Raw genomic sequence first — 12,661 nt, 5'->3', positions numbered from 1 at the left:
TTGTGGCCCAGCGCTCAGCTCTGTGCCGCGCCCGGTCTCGTTCAAGAAGGTTACAAGACCACCAACTTTGGGTGGTAGGAAATGTGTCTCGGAGCGGTGATCCCACAAATTTATTTTAGCTAAATGTGAGGTTTGCTGAGGATTCTGGGTAAGAAAACACTGGGGAATCCACGCAAGTCACACCTACCTGGACTCCCTTCACTGTCTAGTTTTCAGAAATGTCTGGGTTTCGTGGGTTTCCCGAGGTGACTGCTGAGCCCAGGACCAAAAGCGCAGGTGCCCCCGCAAAAACAGTTAGTTTTGTATTTGATAATTTTGATGTGTCCATGTAGTGTTTTGGGGCATTCTTGTCGCAGGCACTAGGCCTACCCAGACACATGGAGTACTATTTCTATTAGGAGACCTGGAGGAACGCTGGGTAGAAGGAAATTTGTGGCTCCCCTCAGATTTCAGAACTTTTTTATCACCGAAATGTAAGGAAATGGTGGGTTTTTTTGCCAAATTTTGAGGTTTGCAAAGAGGTCTGGGTAACAGAACCCAGTCAGAGCACCACCAGTTAGCCCATACTGGGTTCCCCTAGGTCTCTCGTTTTCAGAAATGTCCAGGTTTGCTAGGTATTCCTAGGTGCAGGATGAGTTAGAGGCCAAAACCCACAGCAAGGCACTTTGCAAAAAACAGGTCAGTTTTCTTTGGGAAAATTTAATGTGTCAATGTTGTGTTTTGGGGAATTTCCTGTCGCAGGTGCTAGGCCTACCTACACAAGTGAGTTACCATTTATATCGGGAGACTTGGGAGACTTGGAAGGAAATTTGTGACTCCTCTTAGATTCCAGAACTTTCTATCACTGAAATGTGAGAAAAAGATTTTATTTTTTGCTAAATGTTCAGGTTTGCAAAGGATTCTGCGTAACAGAACCTGGTCAGAGAACCACAAGTCCCCCCATCCTTAATTCCCCTATGTGTCTAGTTTTAAAAAATGCACAGGTTTGTTAGGTTTCCTAGGTGCCGGCATAGCTAGAGGCCAAAATTCACTTCATATTTCAAGGTAAAAATGTCATGTGTCCATGTTGTGTTTCCTGTCGCAGGCATTAGGCCGACACACACAAGTGCGGTACCATTCTAATCGGGAGACTCTGGGGAACACAGAATATAAAAACAAGTGTTATTGCCCCTTGTCTTTCTCTACATTTTTCCCTTCCATATGTAAGACAGCGTGTAAAAAATATGTCTATTTGAGAAATGCCCTGTAATTCATATGCTAATATGGGGACCCCGGAATTCAGAGATGTGCAAGTAACCACTGCTTTTCAACACCTTATCTTGTGCCCATTTCAGAAATACAAAGGTTTTCTTTATACCTATTTTTCACTCTTTATATTTCACCAAATGAATTGTTATATACCCAGTATACAATGAAAACCCATTGCAAGGTGCAGCTCATTTACTGTCTCTGGGTACCTAGGGTTCTTGATGAACCTACAAGCCCTATATATCCCCACAACCTGAAGAGTCCAGTAGACGTAACAGTATATTGCTTTAAAAAATCTGCCATGGGTGGAAAAAGTTATAGAAGAAAACATGCACAGAAATGGCTCTTTTTCACCTCAATTTAAATTTTAGCTGTTACTTTCTGTAGGAAAGCCTTGAAGGATCTACACAAATGATCCCTTGCTGAACTCAGAATTTTGTCTACTTTTCATAAACGTTTAGCTGTCTGGATCCAGCATTGTTCTGCACCCATTTCTGTCACTAAATGGAAGGAGACTGAAAGCACAACAAATAGTAAAAAGTGGATATGTCCCAGTAAAATGCCAAAATTGTGCTGAAAAATGTGGTTTTCTGATTCAAGTCTGCCTGTTCCTGAAAGCTGGGAATATGGTGATTTTAGCACCACAACCCCTTTGTTGATGCCATTTTCAGAGAAAAAAAAAAGCACAAGCTTTCTTCTTCTGCAGCCCTTTAAAAAAAAAAAAAAAAAAGGACACAAATTTGGCGTGAGTAGCTTATGTGGACAAAAAGTTATGAGGGCCTAAGCACAAACTTCCCCAAATAGCCAAGAAAAGGCTTGGCACCTGAGGGGGAAAAGGCCTGGCAGCAAAAGAGTTAAAGTAGTTCTATAAATGGAAAACATGAAATAAGTGGGCATCTGTGTAGGAGCAGGACATAAATTGACAAGGCCTTCAATTACAGTAATCCCCTTATCTTAGGTGATACTAGTGTACAAAGGCTGTTATTAAGTGTGGTAAGCAATTCAGTAATGGGGTTGAAACGTAGGATCCCCCCACACCATGTATTAATCCTATCAGTGTTAGCACACACCCAAGATTGGGATATGTACCTGATTAAGCAATCTATTTGTCTAGGCGCTCCCTGATCAAACCTTGGTCTCAAACAAAAGGTTTCCCAGAGAATCAGTCAAGTTCTTATGGAGTTTGGGGAGGGTGTATGAGACTGATTTACATAGAGCCTTCTTGTTCACAGAAATAACTCACACTTTCAAACGTATCTGTCAAATTTAGCTTGATCTGCGATTTTGTGATTTTATTTTGCATTTGTTGGAAGGGATCGCCAGTCTGATTTTTGTTGTTTTCATCATTTAACAACTGTCTGACCATTTCATAGTGGTAAATTACGGTGTCCTGAATCAGTATTTATTCCAGTTATCTTTTGGCTTAATGGCTACGGAATTGTCTTTTTTTAAGCTTTTTGAGGCTTTATTTCCATATAACCTTATGTTTGTCTGACTGGATCCCTGTGATATCCACTTGCACGCCCCTTCTGATTTTGTTCAATGCAAAACTCCCATTGATGTAGACATCATGGAATACTAATTCTTTTAATGTTGCATTTTTACATTCGATGAACAGTAGCATACTACAATTTTTATGTCGTAGCCTACAAGACAGCTGTGCTGTCTGGTTTGCTAAAGACATTTTGGGGACATTCAGAAAACTGACCTAGGAATGCATTCTGGCCATTGATTACAATTGGCTTTGTGATCCGAAAGTCAAATTTTCTGGCTTTCTATTTGCTAGCCTTATTTGCTTAAGGCGGTCCGCTTTGGGGTTGTCCCTCCAGTTGCCCAAACCTTGTCTACTTTATTCTTCCACAAACTTGCTTTCTGTAACCAGGCCTTTAAATCCTGATCTTATCTTGTCACATTTGCTGTGCTTTCAAAGACAGAGGTCAAATGTCAGGCTCTCTCTTCCTAGGAGGTTGGTGTATTTTTTTCTTTCTCTGACTTCAAAGTGAGAGAATTTATGTGCTGATCCTGCTGAGCACCTATGCAAGATGAAATGGTATTTTCTTTTTTTCTAGCACACAACAACAAAAATGGACTGTTGTGACATTTAAGAATATATCAAAATTGGTACAAATGAAGCAAATATTTTGTAATTCTGAAGTCTGAAGTATGATAGAAACACATATTTGAATAGGATCAACACACATCAAGTATGCTAGGTGATGACATTTGCACATATTGTCATTTGTGTGCATTAAAACGTTTTTCTGGTGCAAATGTAATGGTCATTTCAATTGAAATGTTTTTTTTTCTGTTACTCCAGTGCATTACCACATTATGCATACTCCAGACTATGCCACTCCACTCTATGCCCTTCACTTTATGTCACGCCACTCCAATCTATAATACTCTACTGCACCCTACAACATTCCACTCCACTCTATAGCCCTCTACTCTGAAACTCTGCCACAGCCCATTTAACTCGATGTCATTCCAATCTACGCCACTCACTCCATGACACAACATTTCACTCAACTCTACACCCCTCCACTCCACACTACTTAACCCACTCCACTCTAACCTACCTCAATCTACCCCACTCCAATCTATCCCACTCCACCCCAATGTACCCCACCCCACTTCAGTACAATCTACCCCAAGCTACTCTACTCCAATCTATACAACTCCGCTCCACCAAATCTACCCCACTTCTCTCCAATGTACCCCACTCTAATCTACCCACCCAACTGCACCCCATTCCATCTACCCCACTTCAGTCTACCCCTCTCTAACCTAATCTACCACACTCCAACCCAATCTGCCCCTCCAACCCAATCTAACCCATCGACTAGATTACCCCACTCCTCTACAATCTGCCACACTCCAATCTATCCCACTCAACTACAATCTACACCACTCCCCACCAAACTATCTTCACTCCAGTCCAATCTACCCCTCTCCACTCAATCTGACCAAATCAACCCTTCTACTCATTCTACTCTATTCCGCTCCACCCCATCTACTGCACTCCACTCAGATCTAACCACACTCCTCCTATCACCCCAATCTCCCCCACTCCAACCCAATCTACCCTTCTCCAATCTACCCCAATACACCTCACTCCAATCTCCCCAATATAAATCCACTCCACTCCTGTCCACCCCAGCCCACTCCAATCTACTCCACTCCAGTCTACCCAACTCCACTCCAATTTACCACACTCCCCTCCACTCGATGCCACCCCACTCCACTTCACTCCAATCTGGCCCAATGCAGTCTACCGCACTCCACTCAAATCTACTCCACTCCTCTGTAACCCACTCCACCCCAATTCACCCCTACTCCTATCAACTTCACCCCACTCCACCCCAATCTACCATAATCCAATCTACTTTATTCCTATCTACCCCACCCTAATCTATTCCATCCAATCGACCCCACTTCACCCCACTCCACTGCAATCTACTCCATCCTATTCTACCGCATTCCAATCCACCCCACTCCACTCTACCCACAACAAACTACCCCACTCCAATCATCCCTCTTCAATCTACCTTACTCCAATCTACCCCACTACATTCCAATTTACCCTACTCCAGTCCACCTAATCTACCCCACTCTACCCCATCCTGATTTACCCCTCTACACTACAGTACAGTCTATCCCACACTTCCCCAATCTATCTTCCTCCACTCCAGTCTACCACACTCAACTCGAATATGCCCCACTCCTCTCCAATCTACCCCACTCCACCCCAATCCACCCCACATCACCCCAATCTACACCACTCTAGTCTACCCCACCCCAATCCAATCTACCCTACTCTGATCTGTCCAATCTACCCCACTCCACCCTAATCTACTCCACTACACTCCACTGTCCCTAATCTATCTCACTCCACTCCAAACTATCCAACTCCACCCCACTCCACTCTACCAATTCCATTGTACTTTACCCAATCTACCCCACTCCACTTCACTTGATACTACTGCATGCCACTCAAAACTACCCCACTCCATACAATCTATCCCATTTCACCCAAATCCACCAATGCTAATCTACCTTACTCAGCCCCACCCCAAACTAACCTCTTCCAATCTGTCCCACTCCTTTTCACTCCACCCCAATCTACCCACCCGAACCTAATCTACCTCACTCCAATCTACCACACACCACTCTACCACACACCACTCTATCCAGCTCCACTCCAACCTATTCCATTCCAGTCTACCCCACACTATTCCAGTCTAGGGCAATCTACCCCAATCCTATTTCACTCCAATTGACCCCTCTTCACCTTAATCTACCACATTTCACCCTAATTTACCCAACTACAATCTACCCCACTCCACTCTGACCCACTTAAATCTACCCAACTCCAATCGACCCAACTCCATTCTAACCCACTCCAAGCTACCCCACTCCAATCTATTCCACTACAATCTAACCCAACTCCATTCTAACCCACCCCAATCTACCCCACTACAATCTATCCCACTACAATCTACCCCAATCCACAGTGCTCCACTCTTACCCAATCTACCCCACTCCACTCTGATCTACCCCAATGTATCCCTCTCCAATCGACCCCACTCATTCCAATATACCCCACTCCACTGCAGTGTGTGCCTCACTTTATTCTTCCCCAATCTACTCTACTCCAATCTTCCCCACTCTACTCCAATCCTCCCCACTCAACTCCAATCTATCTCAATTCATTTTACTCCACTCTAATCTACCATGCACAATCAATCAATCAATCAGAGTATTTGTAAAGCACACTACTCACCCGTGAGGGTCTCAAGGAGCTGAGGGGGCTGCTACTGCTCAAACAGCCATGTCCTGTGAAGTCTCCTGAAGGTAAGAAGGTCCTGTGTCTGACGCAGGTGGGTGGGAAGAGTGTCCCATGTCTTGGCTGCAGGTGGGAGAACGATCTGCCACTGGCGGTCAGTCTGTCGATGCATGGGACGGTGGCGAGGGCAAGATGGGCAGAGCGAAGCTGTCGGTCAGGGTGTAGAAGGAGAGCAGTCTGTTGAGGTATTCTGTCCTGTGTTGTGCAGTGCCTTGTGAGCGTGGGTGAGGAGTTTAAACATGATTCTGTTGTTGATGGGGAGTCAGTGTAGGTCTCTCAGGTGGGCTGTGATGTGGCAGTGGCGGGGGATGTCCAGGATGAGGCGTGCAGAGGCGTTCTGTATTAGTTGCAGTCTTTTCTGGAGCTTGGCCATGGTTCCTGCAAAGAGGGCATTGCCCTAGTCCACTTTGCTACTTACGAGAGTTTGGGTGACCCTCCTTCTGGTTTCAGTGGGGATCCATTTGTAGATCTTCCCGAAACATGTGGAGGGTGTTGAAGCAGGAGGAGGAGATGGCGTTGACTTGCTGGGTCATTGATAGTAATGATCTACCCAACCACCCCACTCCATTTTACCCCACTCTAGTCTCCTCCAAAATACTCCACTCTACATCCAATCTACCCCCTAATCAAATCTATCCAACTCCAATCTACCTCACACCACCCACTGCCACTAACTGTTAGCCATGCTGAACAGCAGCAACACTGGAGTACAACATGGCTAAAACACAATCTCACAGGTGAAACCTATTGACTTTGCCAATGCTTGTTAAAGTCCTCATGGTGACTCAAAGAATTTCCTGTGTCAAAACCTCATTCGAATTCTCAAACCTCATCTGCATAAATAATTTCCTGTTACTTGCTTTATATATTCAGCTTGAAAAAGAGACCTTATTCTTTATTTATATTTTTTATTGTGTGTGACCACCAGATTGCTAAACATAAAAATTTGACTTATTTACTTTGCATAGTGTTTAGAAAACGTCAAGAGAAACTATACTTGCCTGTATTAATGATAATTATTTTTGGGAGTGCTCCATTTTGTCAAAACTTATTATTTCCATTTTGCTCTCATTCTGTATGATTACTCCTTTTGCCACTGACCGAAACGTATGTCCTCATAATATTGTTTGTTCACTGGTGAATATTAGTAGTTATGTTACCTTCAAGAGAAACATCTCGTGTTATTTTGAAAATCTGAATGTGAAAGATGTCGGGTTGCACCATCTTTTATTCATAGAACAAGTCAGCAGAGGTCAGGCTTACGAAAAGTCCACTTAAAGATCCATTTGTCCACGGTCAATGCAATTGAATAAGTAGAACATTAGTTCAAATTGTGCTTAGACAACGCCGCAGTTGCCTTGATTTTCATTCATTTGCGGGGGAATAGTTTACTGCCACAAAGAAGAGTTCTGCCGAAAGTAAATCGGGAACAGCGGTTGGGAGTCTGAGGTTAAAATACATTCCTTAGCACACTTCCATACTGCTGTAAATTCTTAAACAAATGGGAGTTGCATTGAAATTAAACACAGCGTGAATGAATGGTTTCTTTACACCTTAATCCATCAAGCACTTCATACAGGTGTGTTTAATACAGTATGAAGTATGATAACATGGGATTTTCTTAGTAGGTCTTGCACTGCTACTCGATAAGGGCCAACCTATACTGTTCAGGCAGTCACAGGATGTTGACCTAACCAGACAAAGCCTGCTACACCAAAAGATGCTTCCTGGATTCCAAGTCAGAGTTCTCCTCTTCTCTTTTGAAATAGGAAATCTGATCAGTAATTTATTTTTAGATAATGATGGCAAAATAGTGAATGCACAACACATATACATTAAAATGAAAAATGTTGATTTTGAAGTTTTTGTTATAAGATTGTTTTTCTTTGGTGGTTAGGTCGAAAGATGAGCTATCCAAAAAAAACATAGAAACAATGAATATGAAGATATCCAAACTAAACAATTATGTTTTCAGAAACGTTTGCTATTCTCAAAGCAGCACTGTATAAGAAAATATGATTATTCTAGTGATTATGCTAAGAAATTAGACTCTGTACCTAAATGCACTTTTTTGCGTTCTTTCAGCTATTCATGCAAAAAGTGTGGTAGCCATTCTTCATCTCTTGGTTGCCCTTTCGCAGTATTTTAGGGCGCCAATCAGACTTCCAGATCACGTCTCCATTCATGTCGTAGTTGTTCAGGTAAGTTGCCCACAAACAATGAGTAGTATGATTGAGTAAAGTGGAAGCATGCAGGGATAAATGTACTAGAGGCAAATACAGGTTATGCTAAAAACATGTTTACATAGAGTTAGGCATCTTTGTACATTCATGTGTGTGTTTAAATGCCTTTATCGTGGCACCTTTCTTTAGGTCTACCAGTTACCTTGTGCCCCATCACATTTTTTTCATTTTATTTTTCAGTGCTTTTTACCAGCATTTGAGCATTACCGTCCAATTCATAATGTAGTTCTGAAATTCTCAGTGTGCTTTCAAGCTTGTCTAGCATAGCCCAGATGCATTTTAATACCTCTAAATTTTGTTGATACACCCCTCTCTCCATATACATACCTTAAAAGCCTCTCAACCCTGAATTGTTTTGGAAGTACCCCTTTATCACACCTTCACATTCTTTCATAAAGATGGCATCCAACAATGCCCGAGGCTGGAGACTCCCTGGTCTGCCCCTACGTGGTCCACAAGACATTGCTAATTGGAGCAGTACTTTTGAGTGGTCTGAATATGTTTTGTGTAAGTGTGATATCTCCCTTGCCCAATGACATACATTGGGCAAGGGAGATACCACACTTCAGAGATTGTGTCCAGATAAAGGTCCTGAGCAAGGCATTTTGCCAATGCATTTTGAAAACAAACAGTGGCTCTATACTAGGACTACATACATTATTAGTGTTGCCTCCTAGCATACCCTGAAGAATTCTGTAACACCCCTCCACATCCGATTGTACTTGCAACTATCTAAACAGGACTTCTCTTAACAATTATCATCGCACCCTTCCAATACAGAGTGTGTAATGCAAAGTATATGCACTTCATTTCTTAGCGAACTACCATTGCTTATCTCTGGGAGGTGGGTTTCTTGGAGGTGTGAGATGTCTATCTTGTACCTGTTAAGGTATACAACAATTTACCTAGCCTTTCTAGAGTTACGTATCCTCCTACCATTCCATGTCAAAAGCTGGGTCTCGTTGAATCACCAATTATTTGATCACATTATCTATATGTGTACTCAGGCTAGTATCCTTCATTTCCGCCCTCTCAACCTGCACTGACTCCTAAAATGCCAGTGAGTTCCACCCTTAAGTACATTTGTTCAACATAGCATTCATATAATGTGGAAATAAGCTTGTTTTGTGGGGTTGTCAGGCCAGATGTCAGACTTCTCTTCCTCTCTCATCAGAGCAATATGACCTTGCATAGTCAAGTCTCTTTTTGTTGTTGGGAGTAAGCACCTCAGTAGACACTGTTTCGTCCAGCCAGTACATTGTCAGACCAGACATCAAAATGTATGGTTTAGCTGATGGTGTTTTATTTTCAGCGCTCATTTTCACCTATATTCTTTGCATATTGTCATATAAGTAGGTGAGCCAACAAATTAGCCGAGCTAGAGCCAAGCCCATGGTCTAGCTCGGATCTTTGAGCACGTGCACCAGCACAGCAGTGAAAATGTTTGCTATGTAAATCATAAACATCACGTAAAATATGACAGGCTCTTCAAAATTCAGCAATGTATTTCTTTTAGCACGTGCAAGCTTTAACATTAATATGACTTATTATAGCATTGCACTGAGAAGTACTTATTAACTGTGATAGTTTTTAAACCTGAACCATTAGTGAATGATGAGGTGTGGCAGTTGTCATGTAAACACTGTATGTAGCTCAGATTATAGAGAGCAGTTGTCATGTAAACACTGTATGTAGCTCAGATTATAGAGAGCAGTTGTCATGTAAACACTGTATGTAGCTCAGATTATAGAGAGCAGTTGTCATGTAAACACTGTATGTAGCTCAGATTATAGAGAGCAGTTGTCATGTAAACACTGTATGTAGCTCAGATTATAGAGAGCAGTTGTCATGTAAACACTGTATGTAGCTCAGATTATAGAGAGCAGTTGTCATGTAAACACTGTATGTAGCTCAGATTATAAGGAGCAGTTGTCGCGTAAACACGGTATGTGGCTTAGATAATAGAGAGCAACATTATAGACTATCAGATAAAACACAATAGGTTTTTGTATAACTGGTATTCTGACTTCACATGTTTGAAAGTGCTTTCATTGATGATGAAAAGGAAAAAGAGTTTTGGTAAAATAAGATAACGCAATTTAAGATGGAAGCTGCAATTTATTCAGATTTTCTAGTTTCACTTAGTGCACATCAGCCAGTAACTGGGTATCTATGTGTCTTTCCTTATGTTAAGGCTTTGTTTTTAACTCTTTGTGTATTTTTCTGTGATTTTATAAAGCACAAACTTGACCGAAGGTATTGGAGAGATTTACATGAGTGTCAGTTAAATTACACAAGGGCACCATCCATTGTTTATAGGGATAGGGAGAATAAAAGATTTATCCAGAATCACAGGCTGCTGAGCCAACTTCAAGACTCGAACCTGGTTCCCCATTCCAAAGTCGACAGCTCTGGCCCAAATGCCACATCAAGGGTACGGGAAGGAACGAGGCAGAAGCCACATGAAAGTTTGTCTCGTTGTGGGCTCGAGCTTCCAACAGGATCTCGATGTGAGTGAGAGGCAGGCTACATGCCCAAGCCTAGCTCAAGTTTTGTATGGTTCACCCATTTCTATATTATCATTGTTTATTGTGTGCAAAAAACAGAGTTCAAGAGCAGGGACTAGGTTCTCAAGCATAGGCAGTTTAATGTTTTTTCCCTCCACCAGCTGCCCCGCCCCCAACTCACCCTAGCAATTCTTATTATAACTGCGTATAGCAAGACCAGCAGTATGCGGCGACAGCCACAATATTAGGCCAGGTCATTCATACGTTGCCCACTCTCTCTTCCAGTGCCTGCCTCTGGTGATGACCTATCAGCTTTCTCTCTATCAAGAAAGATCATAGCCTGCTGAGAGTTGTTTAAAATGTGCCTTTTGCTGTCCAAAGTAACTGGTAACAACATTCTCACCTCTTGCAGTGCTTGTGTGAAATTACTGTAATCAAGATACTGTAGGCACTGTAATGTACTTCTTTCTCTTCTCACCCCAGCCTCAATATTCTGTGTATTAGGGTAGTACATCAGTCTTGCTATGAGTCTTTCTATGAGAGGTGAGAGCTGGAGCACCAGGGACTGGCCTGGGCAGCAAGGAGCACTGTACCATGTCCAGGACAAATATTTGTGAAACGTGCAATCTATCAAACAGATCCGGATCATGTTGTCAACACATAATTTACTGCAATCCAAGACAGTTGATTCTGAGCCCAACACTATGCTTATGTTACTTCTTCTCAGTCTGGCCTCCAAGTTTTCATTTTTGTCCTTGATAGGTTCCAACACTTTATCCATTTCAGCTGTTTTTCCTTTCCAAGTGCAACATCTTCTAGTGTGGTTATGAAGCAAGCTGTCACGTCATTGGGATTTCATTGTTTGTCCAATCTTTCCTTCATTGCATCCATTTGGAGGTTGAGTCTGTTTTGCCATCTATGCTTGGTAGGTTTTTCTACACATGAAGAACCAAGGATTTAACATAGATGAACAATTATCTTTGTTTTACTATCTGCCTCATACAAGTTGACTGTGTCTTTGCCCCTTTTAGCTATGTCTTATGGTCTTTTCGGTCATAGCAGAGATTAACTTATCTTGCTAATTTTTCCCAGGGTCACCCACTCTCAATTTCATTCAAATGATGCTGAGCACGACAGAGGGTGGGCTTCCTCACTTTACACGAAATCTCCAACATGTGAGTAGGAATCGCATCAATCGCCAGACTGGTTATGGGTATCCAGTATTCATACAGTCTCTGTGCCAGCCCCCACGCATGCATACAGAGGTTGAGCTAATCTTCCCAACTTCTTTTGCCACTCTTATAGGGTAATTGCTCACCATGCCACAATGGGCACTCTGTTGCCTGTTTCCTGGGTACAGGTGATTGGATATAGGCAAGTCCTCTGCTGTGCAAAATGGAGCGGAAGGCTCAATTTCTGAGGTGTTTCTCACCTAAGGCACTTAGCTTTGGCCCATCATATGTGGTGGGGGGCTTCAATCTACCACCACATTGCCAGCCCTCAACAGACAATTAATTCACAGTCATTATCCAGTTAGTTTATGCTAGCTTTGAATGGTAATCTTATATTGGGTCTGCAATCTGCTCTCCTATATTGGAATCATATTAGACAGTTCTAGCACAAACGTCGGTATTTGATCCAGCTAAGCACAATGCCCATCAAGTGAGTGTTCTTTATCTTCTGTGAGATCACCTACTTGCTTTGATGAGAGGAAGACTCTCCATCATGTGAGTTTGTATCAGTCTGAGACTTGCAGATGCCCATCACCAGACCTTATGTTCTGATGTAAGTGGAGAATCCTATGTCTAATACTAGGC

At 42.4% G+C, this 12,661-nt stretch overlaps 1 protein-coding gene across 1 annotated transcript in view; it reads left to right on the top strand.

The window, feature by feature from the left end:
• The window catches only part of PARVA (parvin alpha), a 196,507-nt gene that overhangs the window by 156,120 nt on the left and 27,726 nt on the right, over positions 1-12,661 (top strand). The window contains exon 6 of the mRNA XM_069223585.1: positions 8,180-8,295. Coding sequence (XP_069079686.1) covers positions 8,180-8,295 — 116 coding nt within the window. The remainder of the gene's footprint in view (positions 1-8,179; positions 8,296-12,661) is intronic.

The sequence above is a fragment of the Pleurodeles waltl genome, chromosome 3_1 (assembly GCF_031143425.1).
Source record: "Pleurodeles waltl isolate 20211129_DDA chromosome 3_1, aPleWal1.hap1.20221129, whole genome shotgun sequence".
In the NCBI taxonomy this organism is placed as follows: Eukaryota; Metazoa; Chordata; class Amphibia; order Caudata; family Salamandridae; genus Pleurodeles; species Pleurodeles waltl.
The sequence above is the reverse complement of the archived record's forward strand: the minus strand, read 5'-3'. Positions and strand labels throughout refer to the sequence as shown.